The 25,219-nt window shown below is 49.5% G+C and overlaps 1 protein-coding gene across 2 annotated transcripts in view; it reads left to right on the forward strand.

The window, feature by feature from the left end:
* LOC115189928 (CCR4-NOT transcription complex subunit 2) overlaps window positions 1–23,137 on the forward strand; it is a 60,249-nt gene extending 37,112 nt beyond the window's left edge. For both annotated transcript variants that reach the window (XM_029748437.1, XM_029748438.1), the window contains exons 6-15: window positions 3,485–3,564; window positions 3,814–3,939; window positions 5,302–5,426; window positions 8,193–8,313; window positions 10,392–10,548; window positions 13,139–13,200; window positions 13,297–13,346; window positions 15,884–15,984; window positions 18,705–18,849; window positions 21,590–23,137. In XM_029748437.1, coding sequence (XP_029604297.1) covers window positions 3,485–3,564; window positions 3,814–3,939; window positions 5,302–5,426; window positions 8,193–8,313; window positions 10,392–10,548; window positions 13,139–13,200; window positions 13,297–13,346; window positions 15,884–15,984; window positions 18,705–18,849; window positions 21,590–21,676 — 1,054 coding nt within the window. In that variant the 3' untranslated portion in view covers window positions 21,677–23,137. The remainder of the gene's footprint in view (window positions 1–3,484; window positions 3,565–3,813; window positions 3,940–5,301; window positions 5,427–8,192; window positions 8,314–10,391; window positions 10,549–13,138; window positions 13,201–13,296; window positions 13,347–15,883; window positions 15,985–18,704; window positions 18,850–21,589) is intronic.
* Window positions 23,138–25,219: the final 2,082 nt, after the last annotated feature.

Here is a 25,219-nt window from a genome sequence, read left to right on the forward strand (position 1 = left end):
CACCCCCTGTCAAGTATGTAACAGGATAGATGGAGAGATACTTTATTGTTCTCATAGTCGCTAGTCTATCAAGTAGTCTTGAGTCTCAATCAAAATGGTTGTTGGACATCTTCTGTTGTCCTATGAAGGGACTGATGCGCTCTGGCTGAAAGGAGACTGTTGTTCTATAAGGACATTAACAGGGTGAGAGTGTCTGGCAGGAGATGTTTACTGCCTTGGGAAAAACACACAAGCTGTGATTGAGAACTCTGCACAGAGAGAAGAGGGCAGCGGGGAGGGCGAGGGCAGCGGGGAGGGCGAGGGCAGCGGGGAGGGCGAGGGGCGCGTGAGGGCAGAAGGGAGAGAAAAGAGGGCTGTATCTATCCCCACAGTCCACATTCTTCCTTTATCACTACCAAGCTGGCAGTTCCATACCGTTCCCTCCCTCCCTAGATTACAGGGACCTTGACAGGGTCTCTTTCCTGTCGTAAGTTTTTCAGACTTCCAACCAGGTCAGGTCACGTATAGTTAAATTGTCCTCTGTGTTTTCTCATTCCCACATTTCTCACCCTTAACTTGTCTTAACCAAACCTTATAGGAATTTAGTCTAATCATCCTAATACATTTTACATAGTCTAGTAATTACGTTACAGGGTGGAATTCTTTTGTCATTACTTGAATCATATAAATTCCCTTATCGCCTGTAGCCTAGCCTAGCCTGTAGCCTAGCCTAGCCTGTAGCCTAGCCTGTAGACTAGCCTAGCCTGTAGACTAGCCTAGCCTGTAGACTAGCCTAGCCTGTAGACTAGCCTAGCCTGTAGCCTAGCCTGTAGACTAGCCTAGCCTGTAGACTAGCCTAGCCTGTAGACTAGCCTAGCCTGTAGACTAGCCTAGCCTGTAGACTAGCCTAGCCTGTAGACTAGCCTAGCCTGTAGCCTAGCCTGTAGACTAGCCTAGCCTGTAGACTAGCCTAGCCTGTAGACTAGCCTAGCCTGTAGACTAGCCTAGCCTGTAGACTAGCCTAGCCTGTAGACTAGCCTAGCCTGTAGACTAGCCTAGCCTGTAGACTAGCCTAGCCTGTAGCCTAGCCTAGCCTGTAGACTAGCCTAGCCTGTTGCGTAGCCTAGACTGTATTATTCACCCTCTTCTCTTTGTCTCTTAATTATGTGGAGAATGATGAATGTGAAGACATTATCCTGAAGGTGTGTTTAGTGGTCTGAGAATAGCAGTCAACTAAGCAGTTTCAATCTCATCTTTCTCGTCTTCCTCCTCTTCTCTGCACTTCCTCTCCTTTTCTCATCTGTCATCACTTTGATTGTTCCCCAGTGTAGCTAATTAGTCCTCACACCACAGTACAGAGGAAGTAGTCCACCTCTGTTCTGTCTCCATGGAGATGGTGTGTAAATCTGTTCTATATGACAACAATAGATATGTGTATATGTGTGTGTGGTAGTTATGTCTCTCTAGCTAACCCATTAGGATCAGTTCAGTGTTCTGTCTCCATGGAGATGGTGTGTAAATCTGTTCTATATGACAACAATAGATAGGTGTATATGTGTGTCTAAAGCGTGTGTGTGGTAGTTATGTCTCTCTAGCTAACCCATTATGATCAGTTCAGTGTTCTGTCTCCATGGAGATGGTGTGTAAATCTGTTATATATGACAACAATAGATAGGTGTATATGTGTGTCTAAAGCGTGTGTGTGGTAGTTGTGTATCTCTAGCTAACCCATTAGGATCAGTTCAGTGCATTAATAAGGGCTTTCTAACAGGCACAAGGTCGAATGTTTTCATTGGATGAAAGGGCTGTTTTGAAGAACCTGATTGGCCTGCAGATTCCCATTTGGCACGGGGGGGGGGTGGGGATGTTTTGAAATGCGCTCCTCACAGCTGAGCAAACACCATTACCTGTTAGAAAACAGTTTGGAAGTCATCGCTCCCTCCTAATGTAACACGTTGGTCATTTAGCCAGAGGAGACTTCTGTCGGTTGTATTCCCCAGTCTCTGTTGTAGGATTACAGCAACCAGTGCTGATCTGGGATCAGTGTAGCCTTTTCTATCATCATTATATGGCCATGGGGAACCTGATTCTAGATCAGCACCTGGAGACTGAGAATACAGTCCTTTACAGGTCTTCACTGTGCCCCATCTGCAGTCAAAGGCAACAGTGGAAGCCTTCTATCCTTAGTAGTTTCTATGTCCAGCTCTACCAGACACAGTGCTATTAAATGTCTGTTATTAGTCTAATCAATTAGCCTTGAAACAGGGAGAAATTACCTTTAGCTTGGTACAGAGTCAGATCATGTGATGACTGTGGTGCTCTGTGATGACTGTGGTGCTCTGTGATGACTGTGGTGCTCTGTGATGACTGTGGTGCTCTGTGATGACTGTGGTGCTCTGTGATGACTGTGGTGCTCTGTGATGACTGTGGTGCTCTGTGATGACTGTGGTGCTCTGTGACGACTGTGGTGCTCTGTGATGACTGTGGTGCTCTGTGACGACTGTGGTGCTCTGTGACGACTGTGGTGCTCTGTGACGACTGTGGTGCTCTGTGACGACTGTGGTGCTCTGTGACGACTGTGGTGCTCTGTGACGACTGTGGTGCTCTGTGACGACTGTGGTGCTCTGTGACGACTGTGGTGCTCTGTGACGACTGTGGTGCTCTGTGACGACTGTGGTGCTCTGTGACGACTGACTGTGGTGCTCTGTGACGACTGACTGTGGTGCTCTGTGACGACTGACTGTGGTGCTCTGTGACGACTGACTGTGGTGCTCTGTGACGACTGACTGTGGTGCTCTGTGACGACTGACTGTGGTGCTCTGTGACGACTGACTGTGGTGCTCTGTGACGACTGACTGTGGTGCTCTGTGACGACTGACTGTGGTGCTCTGTGACGACTGACTGTGGTGCTCTGTGACGACTGACTGTGGTGCTCTGTGACGACTGACTGGTGCTCTGTGATGACTGACTGGTGCTCAGCGATGACCGTGGTGCTCAGCGATGACTGTGGTGCTCAGTAATGACCATGTAGTGACTGGTGCTCAGTAATGACCATGTAGTGACTGGTGCTCAGTGTGGTGCTCTGTAGTGACTGTGGTGCTCTGTAGTGACTGTGGTGCTCTGTAGTGACTGTGGTGCTCTGTAGTGACTGTGGTGCTCTGTAGTGACTGGTGCTCTGTAGTGACTGGTGCTCTGTAGTGACCATGTAGTGACTGTGGTGCTCTGTAGTCACCCATTATTACTAGGCTACCTACCGTATGTCATTATATCAGCCTGTACCTATGACTGCCTTAGGGTGTTATGGGGGTTTGGACTTTTTAGGTACTTTTCTATATTGCGTGGTTTAAGACTTAACAAATTGAAACAGGAATTGAAGTGAAATGGTGTGTGTTTCTCTCTCCATGTTTCAGTATGTCCATGTTGGTAATTTGCCCTGGATAAGGGCTTCTGCTGAATGAGTAAAATGTGAAATTGAATTCCGACTGAAATAGTGTCTCTGTTTCAGTATGTCGGGGTTTGGAATGAACCGGAATCCATCGTTCGGGATGAACAACTCGTTACCCAGCAACATCTTCAATGGAACAGGTGATGTTCAGGACATTGATTGGCTGTCTGATTGATACCCTTCTTCATTGATGACAGAAAGCCATCAATGAATTGTAGTAATTTGATCATTTTTTTGTGGTTTGTTTCTGTAACTGACTAGAGGTTTGATATGAGGCTCTGGAACAGCTTGTTTTATCTGTAAAGTGGGAGATGCTGAAATGCTTTTTAAATACATTGGGAGGTGACTTGACTAACTATTCTCTTGTCCTGTCTGTCTTCCTGCTGTAGACGGGAGTGAAAACGTGACGGGTCTGGACTTGTCAGACTTCCCAGCGTTAGCAGACCGGAGTCGGAGGGAAGGAGGTGGAAACCCCACTCCTCTCCTCAACCCACTGGCTGGGAGGGCTCCTTATGGTGAGACCCCCCCCCCCCCCCCACTCCTCTCCTCAACCCACTGGTTCTCTATGGTGAGACCCCCCCCCCCCCCCACTCCTCTCCTCAACCCACTGGTTCTCTATGGTGAGACTCCCCCCCCACTCCTCTCCTCAACCCACTGGTTCTCTATGGTGAGACCCCCCCCACTCCTCTCCTCAACCCACTGGTTCTCTATGGTGAGACCTCCCCCCCACCCCCCCCACTCCTCTCCTCAACCCACTGGTTCTCTATGGTGAGACCCCCCCCCCCACTCCTCTCCTCAACCCACTGGTTCTCTATGGTGAGACCTCCCCCCCCCCCCCCACTCCACTCCTCAACCCACTGGTTCTCTATGGTGAGACCCCCCCCCCCCCCCACTCCTCTCCTCAACCCACTGGTTCTCTATGGTGAGACCCCCCCCCCCCACTCCTCTCCTCAACACCAGCTGGTTCTCTATGGTGAGACCCCCCCCCCCCACTCCTCTCCTCAAACCCACTGGTTCTCTATGGTGAGAACCCCCCCCCCCCCACTCCTCTCCTCAACCCACTGGTTCTCTATGGTGAGACCCCCCCCCCCACTCCTCTCCTCAACCCACTGGTTCTCTATGGTGAGACCCCCCCCCACTCCTCTCCTCAACCCACTGGTTCTCTATGGTGAGACCCCCCCCCCCCCCCACTCCTCTCCTCAACCCACTGGTTCTCTATGGTGAGACCCCCCCCCCCCCCACTCCTCTCCCTCAACCCACTGGTTCTCTATGGTGGACACCCCCCCCCCCCCCCCCCTCCTCACCACCCACCCCCCCCCCCCCCCCCCCCCCCACTCCTCTCCTCAACCCGCTGGTTCTCTATGGTGAGACCCCCCCCCCCACTCCTCTCCTCAACCCACTGGTTCTCTATGGTGAGACCCCCCCCCCCACTCCTCTCCTCAACCCGCTGGTTCTCTATGGTGAGACCCCCCCCCCCCCCACTCCTCTCCTCAACCCACTGGTTCTCTATGGTGAGACCCCCCCCCCCCCCCCCCACTCCTCTCCTCAACCCACTGGTTCTCTATGGTGAGACCCCCCCCCCCCCCCCCTCTCCTCTCCTCACCCACTGGTTCTCTATGGTGAGCCCCCCCCCCCCACTCCTCTCCTCAACCCACTGGTTCTCTATGGTGAGACCCCCCCCCCACTCCTCTCCTCAACCCACTGGTTCTCTATGGTGACACCCCCCCCCTCTCCTCAACCCACTGGTTGGGAGGAAATTAAAACATGTTTCCCTTTGCTTCTGGGTTGCTGGGATGCGGTGATATTGATTGTTGTCTTCCAGAGCGATAAGATATTCTGTATTTACCTGAGCTACAGCCTGTCCTCCTGTACTGCAGTTGGAATGGTCACCAAACCCTCAAACGAACAGTCCCAAGACTTTTCCATCCATAACGAGGACTTCCCTGCACTTCCTGGTCCCAACTACAAGGACGCCACGTCGAACAACGACGACAGCAAAACGGTGAGTCGTACATCTCTAGGAGGAACTTAGTCCCCATCCATTTGGTGTTATTCCTACTGCGGGGAGTTGATCAGAGTTATGTGACTAATGTTGCTCAGCTCTGAGGCTTGGTCAATGTGTAGAGAGACCTGGAACTAAACTAGGACAAAGTAAGTTATTATTGATTTGATGTTGTAGTAGCAGGGGGTATGAGAGCTGCTGGGGAAATCAACATGGTTACTGTCTGAAACAGCCTCTCTAATGGAAGGAGAGGGAGAAGGATGAGGGACTTGTGAACTGCTGTTTACTCAGGATATGGCTTCTGAAATCCATTGTAGGAGGGCTGTTTAATGAAGCCAAGGTTCGTTTCCCCTTTTCTCTTCTGCAGAAGTAGAGTTCTATTTATCCCACAGGAAGCAGTTCAGTTTAGTGAAGACCGCTCAGTAGTGGACTGTATCTTTAGTGTTCGGAGGAGAACAACCGCACAGGGAAAGATACTGGGACTCTAACAGGATTCTTCCTCCCTCTGTAGAATGTACTCTTTCACTATGCCTCTTCATCCCTCTCCAGAATCTACTCTTCTACTCTTCCCGTCCCTCTCTCCAGAATCTACTCTTCTTCTCTTCCCGTCCCTCTCTCCAGAATCTACTCTTCTTCTCTTCCCGTCCCTCTCTCCAGAATCTAAACCCTTCTACTCTTCCCGTCCCTCTCTCCAGAATCTAAACCCTTCTTCTCTTCCCGTCCCTCTCTCCAGAATCTACTCTTCTTCTCTTCCCGTCCCTCTCTCCAGAATCTACTCTTCTTCTCTTCCCGTCCCTCTCCAGAATCTAAACCCTTCTTCTCTTCCCGTCCCTCTCTCCAGAATCTAAACCCTTCTTCTCTTCCCGTCCCTCTCTCCAGAATCTAAACCCTTCTACTCTTCCCGTCCCTCTCTCCAGAATCTAAACCCTTCTCTTCCCGTCCCTCTCTCCAGAATCTAAACCCTTCTACTCTTCCCGTCCCTCTCTCCAGAATCTAAACCCTTCTACTCTTCCTGTCCCTCTCTCCAGAATCTAAACCCTTCTACTCTTCCCGTCCCTCTCTCCAGAATCTAAACCCTTCTTCTCTTCTCTTCCCGTCCCTCTCTCCAGAATCTAAACCCTTCTACTCTTCCCGTCCCTCTCCAGAATCTAAACCCTTCTACTCTTCCCGTCCCTCTCTCCAGAATCTAAACCCTTCTTCTCTTCCCGTCCCTCTCTCCAGAATCTAGACCCTTCTCTTCCCGTCCCTCTCTCCAGAATCGAAACCCTTCTACTCTTCCCGTCCCTCTCTCCAGAATCTAAACCCTTCTACTCTTCCCGTCCCTCTCTCCAGAATCTAAACCCTTCTACTCTTCCCGTCCCTCTCTCCAGAATCTAAACCCTTCTTCTCTTCCCGTCCCTCTCTCCAGAATCTAAACCCTTCTACTCTTCCCGTCCCTCTCTCCAGAATCTAAACCCTTCTCTTCCTGTCACCTCTTTCAGAATCTAAACCCTTCTACTCTTCCCGTCCCTCTCTCCAGAATCTAGACCCTTCTCTTCCCGTCCCTCTCTCCAGAATCTAAACCCTTCTACTCTTCCCGTCCCTCTCTCCAGAATCTAAACCCTTCTACTCTTCCCGTCCCTCTCTCCAGAATCTAGACCCTTCTCTTCCCGTCCCTCTCTCCAGAATCTAAACCCTTCTTCTCTTCCCGTCCCTCTCTCCAGAATCTAAACCCTTCTACTCTTCCCGTCCCTCTCTCCAGAATCTAAACCCTTCTACTCTTCCCGTCCCTCTCTCCAGAATCTAACCCTTCTTCTCTTCCCGTCCCTCTCTCCAGAATCTAAACCCTTCTTCTCTTCCCGTCCCTCTCTCAGAATCTAAACCCTTCTTCTCTTCCCGTCCCCTCTCTCCAGAATCTAAACCCTTCTACTCTTCCCGTCCCTCTCTCCAGAATCTAAACCCTTCTACTCTTTCCCGTCCCTCTCTCCAGAAATCTAAACCCTTCTACTCTTCCCGTCCCTCTCTCCAGAATCTAACCCTTCTACTCTTCCCGTCCCTCTCAAGAATCTGAACCCTTCTACTCTTTCCCGGTCCCTCTCCAGAATCTAAACCCTTCATACTCTTCCCGTCCCTCTCTCCAGAATCTAAAGCCTTCTTCTACTCTTTCCCGTCCCTCTCTCCAGAATCTAAACCCTTCTACTCTTCCCGTCCCCTCTCTCCAGAATCTAAACCCTTCTACTCTTCCCGTCCCTCTCTCCAGAATCTAAACCCTTCTACTCTTCCTGTCCCTCTCTCCAGAATCTAAACCCTTCTACTCTTCCCGTCCCTCTCTCCAGAATCTAAACCCTTCTACTCTTCCCGTCCCTCTCTCCAGAATCTAAACCCTTCTACTCTTCCCGTCCCTCTCTCCAGAATCTAAACCCTTCTACTCTTCCTGTCCCTCTCTCCAGAATCTAAACCCTTCTACTCTTCCCGTCCCTCTCTCCAGAATCTAAACCCTTCTACTCTTCCCGTCCCTCTCTCCAGAATCTAAACCCTTCTTCTCTTCCCGTCCCTCTCTCCAGAATCTAAACCCTTCTACTCTTCCCGTCCCTCTCTCCAGAATCTAAACCCTTCTACTCTTCCCGTCCCTCTCCAGAATCTAAACCCTTCTTCTCTTCCCGTCCCTCTCTCCAGAATCTAAACCCTTCTACTCTTCCCGTCCCTCTCTCCAGAATCTAAACCCTTCTTCTCTTCCCGTCCCTCTCTCCAGAATCTAAACCCTTCTCTTCCTGTCACCTCTTTCAGAATCTAAACTCTTCAGGTAAGACTTCCAGCAGCACAGACGGGCCCAAGTTCCCCGGGGACAAGAGCTCAACAGCCCAGAACAACAACCAGTTGAAGAAAGGCATACAGGTGTTACCAGACGGTAAGACTCCATTCCTCTCTTTTTCTCTCTCTCTCTTGTTCTCTTTCTCTCTCCTTCACTCCATCCAACCTTTCACCTGTCACAGGACCTCTAATGACTAGGGAGACCTGTGTAGTCGATGACTAGGGAGACCTGTGTAGTCGATGACTAGGGAGACCTGTGTAGTCGATGACTAGGGAGACCTGTGTAGTCTGACTAGGGAGACCTGTGTAGTCTGACTAGGGAGACCTGTGTAGTCGAGAGACTAGGGAGACCTGTGTAGTCGAGAGACTAGGGAGACCTGTGTAGTCGAGAGACTAGGGAGACCTGTGTAGTCGAGAGACTAGGGAGACCTGTGTAGTCGAGAGACTAGGGAGACCTGTGTAGTCGAGAGACTAGGGAGACCTGTGTAGTCGAGAGGCTAGGGAGACCTGTGTAGTCGAGAGGCTAGGGAGACCTGTGTAGTCGAGAGGCTAGGGAGACCTGTGTAGTCGAGAGGCTAGGGAGACCTGTGTAGTCGAGAGGCTAGGGAGACCTGTGTAGTCGAGAGGCTAGGGAGACCTGTGTAGTCGAGAGGCTAGGGAGACCTGTGTAGTCGAGAGGCTAGGGAGACCTGTGTGGTCGAGAGCGGTCAACATCATAGTCCCTTTCAAGCTCGTCACCAAGTTTAGGATTCTGGGTCTGAACACCTCCCCCTGCAACTGGATCTTGTACTTTCTGACGGGGCAACCCCAGGTGGGGAGGGTAGGCAGCATCACCTCCGCCACGCTGACCCTTAACACAGGGGCCCCACAGGGGTGTGTGCTTAGTCCCCTCCTGTACTCCCTGTTATTCCACTATTAAGTTAGCTGCTGACGTGACGGTGGTAGGCCTGATCACCGGCGACGATGAGTCAGCCTACAGGGAGGAGGTCAGTAACCTGACAGCAACAACCTCTCCCTCAACAGCAACAAGTCCAAGGAGCTGATCGTGAACTTCGGGGGGGGAAGCCCCTCCACATCGACGGGGCGCCAGTGGAGCGGGTAGACGGTGTCTAAATCACTAAAGACTTAAAATGGTCCAAACACGCACTCATTCGTTAAGAAGACGTGGCAGTGCCCCCCCCAGGAGGTTGTAAAAGTTTGTCATGGGCCCTCCTATCGTCAAGAGGTTCTACAGCTGTACCATTGAGAGCATATTGACTGGCTGCATCACTGCTTGGTATGGCGATAGCACCGCCCTGGATCGCATGGCGCTACAGAGGTTTGTGCTGACGGCCCAGTACATCACTGCTTGGTATGGCGATAGCACCGCCCTGGATCGCATGGCGCTACAGAGGTTCGCGCGGACAGCCCAGTACATCACTGCTTGGTATGGCGATAGCACCGCCCTGGATCGCATGGCGCTACAGAGGTTTGTGCGGACAGCCCAGTACATCACTGCTTGGTATGGCGATAGCACCGCCCTGGATCGCATGGCGCTACAAAGGTTTGTGCGGACAGCCCAGTACATCACTGCTTGGTATGGCGATAGCACCGCCCTGGATCGCATGGTGCTACAGAGGTTCGCGCTGACAGCCCAGTACATCACTGCTTGGTATGGCGATAGCACCGCCCTGGATCGCATGGTGCTACAGAGGTTTGTGCGGACAGCCCAGTACATCACTGCTTGGTATGGCGATAGCACCGCCCTGGATCGCATGGCGCTACAGAGGTTTGTGCTGACAGCCCAGTACATCACTGGGGCCGAGCTACATGCCACTGTTTAAATATTTCCTCTATATAGTATGCTTTCTTACTTTGTATTTCCAATTTCTTGTATATTTTTTCTAGTAATGCGTTGATATTGATTACTGCATTGTGTTCAGAGCTACAGAAAGGCATTTGACTGTAGTTGTTCACGTGACATTAAAACGTTTTAACTAAGACTTTTCCATGGTCATGTGGTCAGGAAAAATTTTACCTTTTTTTATCCGTATCATCAGCCGGGCACGAAGGTCAACGTTCAACACTAATTCCTGTAGTTAATAGACGGGGTCACACACACACACACACACACACACACACACACACACACACGAGGGTCCCATCCTCATTGGTCTCTCCTCTCCTCCCCTCCAGGTCGCGTGACCAACATTCCCGGGGGCATGGTAACAGACCAGTTTGGGATGATTGGCTTGTTAACGTTCATCAGGGCAGCGGAGACAGACCCGGGCATGGTGCACCTAGCACTGGGCAGTGACCTGACAACACTAGGACTCAACCTCAACTCGCCAGAGTAAGTCTGGTCGTCCCAACAGGACCGTGGAATAACTGATCCAGGAGCAGTGAAGGCTGCAGCCGCAGTTAGACTCTGACTTATGGAGTCAGACGGAGTGACGCTTCATTATCCATCAGTAGATACAGTATAATAAACTGTCTGATGTGCTGTGAGGAGTAGCTGCTGTCTGTCTGTCTGATGGGCTTTGAGGAGTAGCTGCTGTCTGTCTGTCTGATATGCTGTGAGGAGTAGCTGCTGTCTGTCTGTCTGTCTGATGTGCTGTGAGGAGTAGCTGCTGTCTGTCTGATGTGCTGTGAGGAGTAGCTGCTGTCTGTCTGTCTGATATGCTGTGAGGAGTAGCTGCTGTCTGTCTGTCTGTCTGATGTGCTGTGAGGAGTAGCTGCTGTCTGTCTGTCTGATGGGCTGTGAGGAGTAGCTGCTGTCTGTCTGATGTGCTGTGAGGAGTAGCTGCTGTCTGTGTCTGATGTGCTGTGAGGAGTAGCTGCTGTCTGTCTGTCTCTGATGTGCTGTGAGGAGTAGCTGCTGTCTGTCTGTCTGATATGCTGTGAGGAGTAGCTGCTGTCTGTCTGTCTGATGGGCTGTGAGGAGTAGCTGCTGTCTGTCTGTCTGATGTGCTGTGAGGAGTAGCTGCTGTCTGTCTGATGTGCTGTGCTGTGCTGTGAGGAGTAGCTGCTGTCTGTCTGATGTGCTGTGAGGAGTAGCTGCTGTCTGTCTGTCTGATGTGCTGTGAGGAGTAGCTGCTGTCTGTCTGTCTGATGTGCTGGGAGGGGTAGCTGCTGTCTGTGTCTGATGTGCTGTGAGGAGTAGCTGCTGTCTGTCTGTCTGATGTGCTGTGAGGAGTAGCTGCTGTCTGTCTGATAAGTGACAGTTTGGCTGATCTCTACTATAGCAGTCCTTCTGAAGATAATAGACAGTTTGGCTGATCTCTACTATAGCAGTCCTTCTGAAGATAATAGACAGTTTGGCTGATCTCTACTATAGCAGTCCTTCTGAAGATAATAGAGACAGTTTGGCTGATCTCTACTATAGCAGTCCTTCTGAAGATAATAGAGACAGTTTGGCTGATCTCTACTATAGCAGTCCTTCTGAAGATAATAGAGACAGTTTGGCTGATCTCTACTATAGCAGTCCTTCTGAAGATAATAGACAGTTTGGCTGATCTCTACTATAGCAGTCCTGAAGATAATAGAGACAGTTTGGCTGATCTCTACTATAGCAGTCCTTCTGAAGATAATAGAGACAGTTTGGCTGATCTCTACTATAGCAGTCCTTCTGAAGATAATAGAGACAGTTTGGCTTATCTCTACTATAGCAGTCCTTCTGAAGATAATAGTGACAGTTTGGCTGATCTCTACTATAGCAGTCCTTCTGAAGATAGTAGAGACAGTTTGGCTGATCTCTACTATAGCAGTCCTTCTGAAGATAATAGTGACAGTTTGGCTGATCTCTACTATAGCAGTCCTTCTGAAGATAATAGAGAGACAGTTTGGCTGATCTCTACTATAGCAGTCCTTCTGAAGATAATAGAGACAGTTTGGTTGATCTCTACTATAGCAGTCCTTCTGAAGATAATAGTGACAGTTTGGCTGATCTCTACTATAGCAGTCCTTCTGAAGATAATAGAGTGACAGTTTGGCTGATCTCTACTATAGCAGTCCTGAAGATAATAGTGACAGTTTGGGTTAGGGTTAGGGTTAGAACGGGTTGTTACGGGAACGGGGGAGTAGAACGGGTTGTTACGGGAACGGGGGAGTAGAACGGGTTGTTACGGGGAGTAGAATGAGCTGTTACGGGGAGTAGAATGGGCTGTTACGGGGAGTAGAATGGGCTGTTACGGGGAGTAGAATGGGCTGTTACGGGGGAGTAGAACGGGCTGTTACGGGGGAGTAGAACGGGCTGTTACGGGGGAGTAGAACGGGCTGTTACGGGGGAGTAGAACGGGCTGTTACGGGGGAGTAGAACGGGCTGTTACGGGGGAGTAGAACGGGCTGTTACGGGGGAGTAGAACGGGCTGTTACGGGGGAGTAGAACGGGCTGTTACGGGGGAGTAGAACGGGCTGTTACGGGGGAGTAGAACGGGTTGTTACGTGGAGTAGAACGGGGCTGTTACGGGGAGTAGAACGGGGCTGTTACGGGGAGTAGAACGGGGCTGTTACGGGGAGTAGAACGGGGCTGTTACGGGGAGTAGAACGGGGCTGTTACGGGGAGTAGAACGGGGCTGTTACGGGGCTGTTACGGGGAGTAGAACGGGTTGTTACGGGAACGGGGCGAGGAGTGGCAGAAGTCTTTCACACATCTGTACACCTCTCTTGGCATCTCCCTCCTCCAGTCATAAGAAGATGATCAGTCTTTATTAACCAGTCATCCTGCTACATGTTCTGTTTCAGCCTGTCAGCCTGAGAGCAGCAGCAGACAGCTGTTCTGCTGTAGTCTCCTGAAAAACACACTCGCTGGACAATAGGCTGCTGTTATGTCCAATTCTTTAAGTTGAATCTAAAAATGAAAAGAATGACACGTCATTGTAACCTGTTAACATGGCAACACAATAATGTGACAGTATCAACATGACCACTTTCTTGTCCTTCAGAAACCTGTACCCCAAGTTTGCATCACCCTGGGCGTCAGCACCGTGTCGACCCCAGGACATCGGTACGTATCCTACCCAGCCAGAGTGCTCTGGAGGTGGGATAGATTCTGCCCATTTCCCCGTCTGTTCTCTCTGACCACTTCTCTCTTTACTTCCAGACTTCCATGTTCCATCTGAGTATTTAACCAACATTCACATAAGGGACAAGGTATGTACCTCAGACACAGAATAAACACACCCAGGGTTGGGTTGCTGTTGGCCAACATGGCCACAACACACCACCATTCACCCTTAAGGCAGCCCTCCTCACCTCTCTGATTCAGAGGGGTTGGGTTAAATGAGGAAGTCCCCCCTCACCTCTCTGATTCAGAGGGGTTGGGTTAAATGAGGAAGCCCTCCTCACCTCTCTGATTCAGAGGGGTTGGGTTAAATGAGGAAGCCCTCCTCACCTCTCTGATTCAGAGGGGTTGGGTTAAATGAGGAAGTCCCCCCTCACCTCTCTGATTCAGAGGGGTTGGGTTAAATGAGGAAGCCCACCCCACCTCTCTGATTCAGAGGGGTTGGGTTAAATGAGGAAGCCCCCCTCACCTCTCTGATTCAGAGGGGTTGGGTTAAATGAGGAAGCCCCCCCTCACCTCTGATTCAGAGGGGTTGGGTTAATGAGGAAGCCCTCCTCACCTCTCTGATTCAGAGGGGTTGGGTTAAATGAGGATGACGGCTGACTAGGTTTCCCTCCAAGCAGACAGTCTCCTGAACACGGTCCATTCTGATCTAGCACCAAGTCACTGATACACCGGTCCATTCTGATCTAGCACCAAGTCACTGATACACCGGTCCATTCTGATCTAGCACCAAGTCACTGATACACCGGTCCATTCTGATCTAGCACCAAGTCACTGATACACCGGTCCATTCTGATCTAGCACCAAGTCACTGATACACCGTCCATTCTGATCTAGCACCAAGTCACTGATACACCGGTCCATTCTGATCTAGCACCAAGTCACTGATACACCGGTCCATTCTGATCTAGCACCAAGTCACTGATACACCGGTCCATTCTGATCTAGCACCAAGTCACTGATACACCGGTCCATTCTGATCTAGCACCAAGTCACTGATACACCGGTCCATTCTGATCTAGCACCAAGTCACTGATACACCGGTCCATTCTGATCTAGCACCAAGTCACTGATACACCGGTCCATTCTGATCTAGCACCAAGTCACTGATACACCGGTCCACTCTGATCTAGCACCAAGTCACTGATACACCGGTCCACTCTGATCTAGCACCAAGTCACTGATACACCGGTCCACTCTGATCTAGCACCAAGTCACTGATACACCGGTCCATTCTGATCTAGCACCAAGTCACTGATACACCGGTCCATTCTGATCTAGCACCAAGTCACTGATACACCGGTCCACTCTGATCTAGCACCAAGTCACTGATACACCGGTCCACTCTGATCTAGCACCAAGTCACTGATACACCGGTCCATTCTGATCTAGCACCAAGTCACTGATACACCAGTCCATTCTGATCTAGCACCAAGTCACTGATACACCGGTCCATTCTGATCTAGCACCAAGTCACTGATACACCAGTCCACTCTAAACACATCGTTATCACACCTTCATCTAAGTTGTTCATTAAGGATGGTTAAAGTACTTTTTCTAACCAGCTCAATGTAACGTTGTTGTTTTGGCCCTCGTATTATTGGCCCCTCTGTTTGAGTGCACTAGCAACACCAAACAAGCATTGTTGTAACTGCTCTGTCCACTGAGAGTTGAATCATCTTTTTATCTAGCATGGTTGTGATAAGAACGGCACGGTTAGCTTCTGTTGATGGTGCCAGGTAGAGGAATAGATCAATAACCTGTTGCCTCTCCCCCCTTCTCTCCTCTCTCTCCCCCTTTCTCTCCTCTCTCTCCCCCTTTCTCTCCTCTCTCCTCCCCCTTTCTCTCCTCTCTCTCCCCCCCTTCTCTCCTCTCTCTCCCCCCTTCTCTCCTCTCTCTCCCCCTTTCTCTCCTCTCTCTCCCCCCTCTCTCTCTTTCCTCTTCTCTCTCTCCCCCTTTCTCTCCTCTCTCTCCCCCTATCTCTCCTCTCTCCTCCCCCTTTCTCTCCTCTCTCCTCCCCCTTTCTCTCCTCTCTCTCCCCCCTCTCTCTCTTTCTCTTCTCTCTCTCCCCCTTTCTCTCCTCTCTCTCCCCCTTTCTCTCCTCTCTCTCCCCCTTTCTCTCCTCTCTCTCTCTCCCCCTTTCTCTCCTCTCTCTCCCCCTTCTCTCCTCTCTCTCCCCCCTTCTCTCCTCTCTCTCCCCCCTTCTCTCCTCTCTCTCTCCCCCCTTCTCTCCTCTCTCTCCCCCCTTCTCTCCTCTCTCTCCCCCCTTCTCTCCTCTCTCTCCCCCCTTCTCTCCTCTCTCTCCCCCCTTCTCTCCTCTCTCTCCCCCTTCTCTCCTCTCTCTCCCCCTTCTCTCCTCTCTCTCCCCCTTCTCTCCTCTCTCTCCCCCCTTCTCTCCTCTCTCTCCCCCCTTCTCTCCTCTCTCTCCCCCCTTCTCTCCTCTCTCTCCCCCCTTCTCTCCTCTCTCTCCCCCCTTCTCTCCTCTCTCTCTCTCCCCTCTCCTCTCTCTCCCCTCTCCTCTCTCTCCCTCCCTTCTCTCCTCTCTCTCCCCCCTTCTCTCCTCTCTCTCCCCCCTTCTCTCTCCTCTCTCTCTCCCCCTTTCTCTCCTCTCTCCTCCTTCCAGCTTGCTGCAATCAAACTGTCTCGTTATGGAGAGGACCTGCTGTTCTATCTGTACTACATGAACGGAGGAGACCTCCTCCAGCTGCTGGCTGCAGTAGAGCTGTACGTATACAGACAGACACACTGTGTGAAGGATGCTCCTCAGCTGGGCTAGCTAGTGTCTGCTATGGTAACAGGCTTGGTGAGGTGTTTGTTTTACTCACCTTTTCTTGTCAACAAGCGCCCTCCTCTGGGTTTTAGTGGTACTGACATGTAACATGAAGCAGAAAATACCTCTGTAGTCAGCCCCCTTCTGCCACCTCTATGTAGTCAGGTCCCCCTTCTGCCACCTCTATGTAGTCAGGCCCCCCTTCTGCCACCTCTCTGTAGTCAGTCCCCTTCTGCCACCTCTATGTAGTCAGTCCCCTTCTGCCACCTCTATGTAGTCAGTCCCCTTCTGCCACCTCTATGTAGTCAGGCCCCTTCTGCCACCTCTATGTAGTCAGGCCCCTTCTGCCACCTCTATGTAGTCAGGCCCCTTCTGCCACCTCTATGTAGTCAGGTCCCCCTTCTGCCACCTCTATGTAGTCAGGTCCACCTTCTGCCACCTCTATGTAGTCAGGTCCACCTTCTGCCACCTCTATGTAGTCAGGTCCCCCTTCTGCCACCTCTATGTAGTCAGGCCCCTTCTGCCACCTCTATGTAGTCAGGCCCCCCTTCTGCCACCTCTATGTAGTCAGGTCCCCCTTCTGCCACCTCTATGTAGTCAGGCCCCCCTTCTGCCACCTCTATGTAGTCAGGCCCCCCTTCTGCCACCTCTATGTAGTCAGGCCCCTTCTGCCACCTCTATGTAGTCAGGCCCCTTCTGCCACCTCTATGTAGTCAGTCCCCTTCTGCCACCTCTATGTAGTCAGGTCCACCTTCTGCCACCTCTATGTAGTCAGGCCCCTTCTGCCACCTCTATGTAGTCAGGCCCCTTCTGCCACCTCTATGTAGTCAGTCCCCTTCTGCCACCTCTATGTAGTCAGGTCCACCTTCTGCCACCTCTATGTAGTCAGGCCCCTTCTGCCACCTCTATGTAGTCAGGCCCCTTCTGCCACCTCTATGTAGTCAGTCCCCTTCTGCCACCTCTATGTAGTCAGGTCCCCCTTCTGCCACCTCTATGTAGTCAGGCCCCCCTTCTGCCACCTCTATGTAGTCAGGTCCCCCTTCTGCCACCTCTATGTAGTCAGGTCCCCCTTCTGCCACCTCTATGTAGTCAGGTCCCCCTTCTGCCACCTCTATGTAGTCAGGCCCCCCTTCTGCCACCTCTATGTAGTCAGGCCCCCCTTCTGCCACCTCTATGTAGTCAGGCCCCCCTTCTGCCACCTCTATGTAGTCAGTCCCCTTCTGCCACCTCTATGTAGTCAGTCCCCTTCTGCCACCTCTATGTAGTCAGGCCCCTTCTGCCACCTCTATGTAGTCAGGCCCCCCTTCTGCCACCTCTATGTAGTCAGGTCCACCTTCTGCCACCTCTATGTAGTCAGGCCCCCCTTCTGCCACCTCTATGTAGTCAGGTCCACCTTCTGCCACCTCTATGTAGTCAGGTCCACCTTCTGCCACCTCTATGTAGTCAGGTCCACCTTCTGCCACCTCTATGTAGTCAGGTCCCCCTTCTGCCACCTCTATGTAGTCAGGTCCCCCTTCTGCCACCTCTATGTAGTCAGGTCCCCCTTCTGCCACCTCTATGTAGTCAGGTCCCCCTTCTGCCACCTCTATGTAGTCAGGCCCCCCTTCTGCCACCTCTATGTAGTCAGGCCCCTTCTGCCACCTCTATGTAGTCAGGTCCACCTTCTGCCACCTCTATGTAGTCAGGCCCCTTCTGCCACCTCTATGTAGTCAGGCCCCTTCTGCCACCTCTATGTAGTCAGTCCCCTTCTGCCACCTCTATGTAGTCAGGTCCACCTTCTGCCACCTCTATGTAGTCAGGCCCCTTCTGCCACCTCTATGTAGTCAGGCCCCTTCTGCCACCTCTATGTAGTCAGTCCCCTTCTGCCACCTCTATGTAGTCAGGTCCCCCTTCTGCCACCTCTATGTAGTCAGGCCCCCCTTCTGCCACCTCTATGTAGTCAGGTCCCCCTTCTGCCACCTCTATGTAGTCAGGTCCCCCTTCTGCCACCTCTATGTAGTCAGGTCCCCCTTCTGCCACCTCTATGTAGTCAGGCCCCCCTTCTGCCACCTCTATGTAGTCAGGCCCCCCTTCTGCCACCTCTATGTAGTCAGGCCCCCCTTCTGCCACCTCTATGTAGTCAGTCCCCTTCTGCCACCTCTATGTAGTCAGGCCCCTTCTGCCACCTCTATGTAGTCAGGCCCCCCTTCTGCCACCTCTATGTAGTCAGGTCCACCTTCTGCCACCTCTATGTAGTCAGGCCCCCCTTCTGCCACCTCTATGTAGTCAGGTCCACCTTCTGCCACCTCTATGTAGTCAGGTCCACCTTCTGCCACCTCTATGTAGTCAGGTCCACCTTCTGCCACCTCTATGTAGTCAGGTCCCCCTTCTGCCACCTCTATGTAGTCAGGTCCCCCTTCTGCCACCTCTATGTAGTCAGGTCCCCCTTCTGCCACCTCTATGTAGTCAGGTCCCCCTTCTGCCACCTCTATGTAGTCAGGCCCCTTCTGCCACCTCTATGTAGTCAGGTCCACCTTCTGCCACCTCTATGTAGTCAGGTCCACCTTCTGCCACCTCCACTTCTACTTAATGTAGTTTGTCCTTCAAGTCTTATAAGCAAATGTTACTACCCTATACAATGCTGTGCACTAACATTTGACCCTTGACCTGTATGACCTGTGACCTGTAACCTCAGCTTCAACCGGGACTGGCGGTACCACAAGGAGGAGCGGGTGTGGATCACGCGGGCGCCGGGCATGGAGCCCACTCTGAAGACCAACGCCTATGAGAGAGGCACCTACTACTTCTTTGATTGTCTTAACTGGAGGAAAGTAGCCAAGGTGAAGAACAAAGGCTTGAGGACTGTTACCGTAGTTACAATGCGTTCAGAAAGTATTCAGACCTTGACTTTTTCCACATTTTCTTTGTTACAGCCTTATTATAAAATTGATTAAATTGTTTTTTTTTACACACTCAACCCCATAATGAAAAGCAAAAACAGTTTTTTAGAAATTTTTGCAAATGTATAATAAAAAAAAAAAACTGAAATATAACATTTCTATAAGTATTCAGACCCTTTACTCAGTACTTTGTTGAAGCACCTTTGGCAGCGACTACAGGCGTGAGTTTTCATGGGTAAGTTTGGCACACCTGTATTTGAGGAGTTTCTCCCATTCTTCTGGGGTTCTTGGTCACCTCCCTGACCAAGGCCCTTCTCCCCTGATTGCTCAGTTTTTCCTGGCAGACGGCTCTAGGAGGAGTCTAGGTGGTTACAGACTTCTTCCATTTAACAATGATGGAGTCTACTGTATTCTTAGGGACCTTCAATGCTGCAGACGTTTCCTGGTACCCTTCCCCAGATCTGTGCCTCGACACAATCCTGTCTTGGAGCTCTACATACAATTCCTTAGATCTCATGGCTTGGTTTTTGCTCTGACATGCACTGTCTACTGTGGGACCTTTATATAGACCGGTGTTTGCCTTTCCAAATCATGTCCAAGTTGCAGAAATATCTCAAGGGTGATCAATGGAAATAGGATGCACTGGAGTTCAATTTCAAGTCTCATGGCAAAGGGTCTGAATACTAATGTAAATAAGGTATTTCAGTTCTTTTATCTTTAATACATTTGAACAAAAAAATTAACCTGTTTTCGCTTTGTCATTATGGGGTATTGTGATGTCATTATGGTGTATTGTGATGTCATTATGGTGTATTGTGATGTCTTTATGGGGTATTGTGATGTCCTTATGGGGTATTGTGATGTCTTTATGGGGTATTGTGATGTCTTTATGGGGTATTGTGATGTCTTTATGGGGTATTGTGATGTCATTATGGGGTATTGTGACGTCATTATGGGGTATTGTGATGTCTTTATGGTGTATTGTGATGTCTTTATGGTGTATTGTGATGTCTTTATGGTGTATTGTGATGTCTTTATGGGGTATTGTGATGTCTTTATGGTGTATTGTGATGTCTTTATGGGGTATTGTGATGTCTTTATGGGGTATTGTGATGTCTTTATGGTGTATTGTGATGTCTTTATGGTGTATTGTGATGTCTTTATGGGGTATTGTGATGTCTTTATGGTGTATTGTGATGTCTTTATGGTGTATTGTGATGTCTTTATGGTGTATTGTGATGTCATTATGGTGTATTGTGATGTCTTTATGGGGTATTGTGATGTCTTTATGGGGTATTGTGATTTCATTATGGGGTATTGTGTGTAGATTGATGAGAAAGAAAACAATGTAATCCATTTTAGAATAAGGCTGTAATGTAACAATGTGGAAAAAGGAAGGGGTCTGAATACTTTCTGAATGTGTTGTAGTTACAACTAGAAATCAGAAATACTGTTTTTTGGGGTTTCAAGGCAAGCTAACAACGGCTTTTCCAATTGCAAAAGTGTATGTGGTTTGGTATTTGAATAGATGTGCTTTGCCATGCAATTGTGGACATGTGTGTTTCCAACATGGACCCTTGACATCTGGGATCATTCACTCCCAGAGGATCTGTAAACCTGCTGATTCCCCCCATGGAAAGCTTCTAGTATTGTTCTATCATATGTACAATTTTCTCCACAGGAGAAGCTGTTCTGTATTTAGAATGCTGCTTCAGCTGAACACTGCCCTTATCCACTGCTTCTGCTGAACACTGCCCTGATCCACTGCTTCTGCTGAACACTGCCCTGATCCACTGCTTCTGCTGAACACTGCCCTTATCCACTGCTTCTGCTGAACACTGCCCTGATCCACTGCTTCTGCTGAACACTGCCCTTATCCACTGCTTCTGCTGAACACTGCCCTTATCCACTGCTTCTGCTGAACACTGCCCTGATCCACTGCTTCTGCTGAACACTGCCCTTATCCACTGCTTCTGCTGAACACTGCCCTGATCCACTGCTTCTGCTGAACACTGCCCTGATCCACTGCTTCTGCTGAACACTGCCCTGATCCACTGCTTCTGCTGAACACTGCCCTGATCCACTGCTTCTGCTGAACACTGCCCTGATCCACTGCTTCTGCTGAACACTGCCCTGATCCACTGCTTCTGCTGAACACTGCCCTTATCCACTGCTTCTGCTGAACACTGCCCTTATCCACTGCTTCTGCTGAACACTGCCCTTATCCACTGCTTCTGCTGAACACTGCCCTTATCCACTGCTTCTGCTGAACACTGCCCTTATCCACTGCTTCTGCTGAACACTGCCCTTATCCACTGCTTCTGCTGAACACTGCCCTTATCCACTGCTTCTGCTGAACACTGCCCTTATCCACTGCTTCTGCTGAACACTGCCCTGATCCACTGCTTCTGCTGAACACTGCCCTGATCCACTGCTTCTGCTGAACACTGCCCTGATCCACTGCTTCTGCTGAACACTGCCCTGATCCACTGCTTCTGCTGAACACTGCCCTTATCCACTGCTTCTGCTGAACACTGCCCTGATCCACTGCTTCTGCTGAACACTGCCCTGATCCACTGCTTCTGCTGAACACTGCCCTGATCCACTGCTTCTGCTGAACACTGCCCTGATCCACTGCTGTCCCTAAAATCCTTGTTTCTCCCCTCCCTCTCTTTTCTAGGAGTTTCATCTGGAATACGAGAAGCTTGAAGAAAGACCCCACGTGCCATCCACCTTCAACTACAACCCAGCTCAGCAAGCCTTCTGAGAGACTTCCTTCCCCTCGTACTCAGTCCACCATGGGATCCTAGACCTGGTTACTCACAGCAGACAGACGGACAGACCTACAGACAGACGATGCCGGTGTGGCTGGCTCAGGCATCCTGCTTTTTATTCCTCGACGATCGACCATCTGGCAAATTGACTTTAGGCCAAATGGAGGGAAACCCGGCGACCATTTTGGCTCCGAGCAGGTCCTTCTTCCCCCGAACTGAATGATGTGCCGCCCAATCAGACGCTGGTTTCTCTTTTTAATCATTTTTTTTTTCTTTTCCCTCTTTTTCCTGACCTTTTCCCTTTGTTTTGGTTGGTTGTCATTTTGAAAACATTCACAACTTTTTGTTTACACCTCATTCATTAGACCTCCCCATTGGTCACGAAGCACCATGACATCATAATACACACACACACCCTCTGACAGTGACAGAACAAGGTTGATCTGTCATTATCCATCAGAAGTGTTCAGAGAACACAGTGACATGCAGATAATACCTCACCATGATGTTACTCCAGCAGAGTGGAAACCCCACTGACAGACTGACAGACAAGAGGCCAGGAGAAAATGCAATGTTCATATTGTAGCTCTATTTCGTAATAAAAGAACACAAAAGATGTTTGTGGATTTGTTAATATGTGAAGACGAGACCCATAATAGTTCAGTTTGGACATATCATTAACTCTCAAACACACTTTTTTTTCCTTCTTCTGTTTATTCCCTCATTCGCTCCCTGTCCACCCACCATTTCTCTGCCCCTTTTCTGCCTACAAGAATTATCCACCAATCAGTGACAGACAACCTCCAGCTGTCCATATTCACTGAGCCTCATCCTCCTTCCAGGGATGAACAGGAGAAGAAACAACTGAAGTCTTTGTTACCATTTTGTAATAAAAGTACAAAATGTTTTTCCATTTTTTGGGAGGGGGGGGCTTACAGGCATCACAGATGAATAAAGATATGTATGTTTGATGTGTATATATTATATATATATGACATCTATTTTGGAGAAGATGAAAAAGTAAATGAAAACAGACTGTCGGCCGGCTGTACCTCGTTTTTAGGAGGTGAGCTTGGAGCGGCGCGATACTGTACGACGTGGATAAAACAGGACTGTTCTGGGGACCATGCCTGTCAACAATAACAATACATAACCTGGATTAAAACCCTACTGGAGCCGGTGGATAGAGGACCACAATAACTGGTCAGGACAGGGGACCATGCCTCACGCCCTGAACACTTTCAATTAAACAACCAAGAACAACCATTACAAACAATCAAGGGCCAGATACATTCTCAGTGAGCCAATAAGAACACCCGTACCCATGTGATGCTAGTTTTGGAGGGATGCGATTGGAGAAAGATGAGGACTGAAGCACTTCACTTTGGCTGTTTTCAACAGCAGCATTTCATAGGAAAAGAAAAACCCAATAAAAATATAATATGATGAAAAAACAGTATTGTATTTTCTGATCACGTTCTGGAAAAAAGCTGCTTCTCTTTAATAAAGTAGAAAGGCTTTCTCCTGTATGCTGCGGTGGGGGTTTGATTTCCCCTGCACTGTGTGTCTGGTGTGTCTGCCTCTGTGTCTGTCTGTCTGGCGCTGTGTGAGTCTGTCTGTCTGGCGCTGTGTGAGTCTGTCTGGCGCTGTGTGAGTCTCTGTCTGTCTGGCGCTGTGTGAGTCTGTCTGTCTGGCGCTGTGTGAGTCTGTCTGTCTGGCGCTGTGTGAGTCTGGCACTGTGTGAGTCTGTCTGTCTGGCACTGTGTGAGTCTGTCTGTCTGGCACTGTGTGAGTCTGTCTGTCTGGCGCTGTGTGAGTCTGGCACTGTGTGAGTCTGTCTGTCTGGCGCTGTGTGAGTCTGTCTGTCTGGCACTGTGTGAGTCTGTCTGTCTGGCGCTGTGTGAGTCTGTCTGGCGCTGTGTGAGTCTGTCTGTCTGTCTGGCGCTGTGTGAGTCTGTCTGTCTGGCGCTGTGTGAGTCTCTGTCTGTCTGGTGCTGTGTGAGTCTGTCTGTCTGTCTGGCACTGTGTGTGTGTGAGTCTGTCAGTCTGGCTCTGTGTGAGTTTATGGTCTCAATTGAATTATCAGAAATATTCTTTGATTTCTTCTTTTGATTCTCTGCATCTTTTTCACATACTAACTCAGTACATGTGGCTTACCCATCCATGCGAGTAGTAATGATGTGATAATTGCTCACACATGGCTGGCCTTTATGACAATGTATAGATCCACTGCATGAAACCAACCACTAAAGGGAAACCTTGTGAAGAGATGTGTTAATGAAGTATTATTAGTTGTATGTGGCGCCACCTTGTGGTCAGCATATGATTTAGCGGCAGGAAAATCACACCTTTCCTTAGTGCAGTAAAGTAGCAAAACTCTGTCAGGTTTTTCCAGAAATCCTGGTTGGAGGATTCTGGAATCTTCCAACCTGGATATCTAGAAAACCTGGAAATGTTGGGAAAGTTGACAGAATTTAGAAACTCTACTCACCAGTCAATATATGGTATACTCTCAGAATCAATACAGCTGGTTAATACTCAGCAGTCAATATATGGTATACTCTCAGAATCAATACAGCTGGTTAATACTCACCAGTCAATATATATGGTATACTCTCAGAATCAACACAGCTGCTTAATACTCACCAGTCAACATATGGTATACTGTCAGAATCAACACAGCTGGTTAATACTCACCAGTCAATATATGGTATACTCTCAGAATCAACACAGCTGGTTAATACTCACCAGTCAACATATGGTATACTCTCAATCAACACAGCTGGTTAATACTCGCCATTCAATATATGGTATATTCTCAGAATCAACACAGCTGGTTAATACTCACCAGTCAATATATGGTATACTGTCAGAATCAACACAGCTGGTTAATACTCACCAGTCAATATATGGTATACTCTCAATCAACACAGCTGGTTAATACTCACCAGTCAATATATGGTATACTCTCAGAATCAACACAGCTGGTTAATACTCACCAGTCAATATATGGTATACTGTCAGAATCAACACAGCTGGTTAATACTCACCAGTCAATATATGGTATACTCTCAGAATCAACACAGCTGGTTAATACTCACCAGTCAATATATGGTATACTCTCAGAATCAACACAGCTGGTTAATACTCACCAGTCAATATATGGTATACTCTCAGAATCAACACAGCTGGGGTCCGAGGACACAACCTAACCTGAGGAAATGAACTTCTGTAACAGTATGGAAGCTGCAAAGAATTCTACCAATACCAAAAAAAATACAAACTAATTAAAGCCAAGGAGACGATCTCTTGGGTTCATGGAGCAAAACCCACTCCTTTCCAAAAGGTAAATCACCTGGAAATGCAGTCAGGCCGAGCTCAAACTAAATGGTTTGGAATCGTTGGATTTTACAGAGAGCAAAGACCATAAACATTCCCCAGAACCTTGTATGTCAAGGTTTGAGTTGTAGCCTTTCATACCAGAGCCAAGGTGAGCCCCATAAACAGACTAAAAAGCCTTTAATAAAAGTAGTCAA

Source organism: Salmo trutta, unplaced genomic scaffold, assembly GCF_901001165.1.
Source record: "Salmo trutta unplaced genomic scaffold, fSalTru1.1, whole genome shotgun sequence".
Lineage (NCBI taxonomy): Eukaryota > Metazoa > Chordata > Actinopteri > Salmoniformes > Salmonidae > Salmo > Salmo trutta.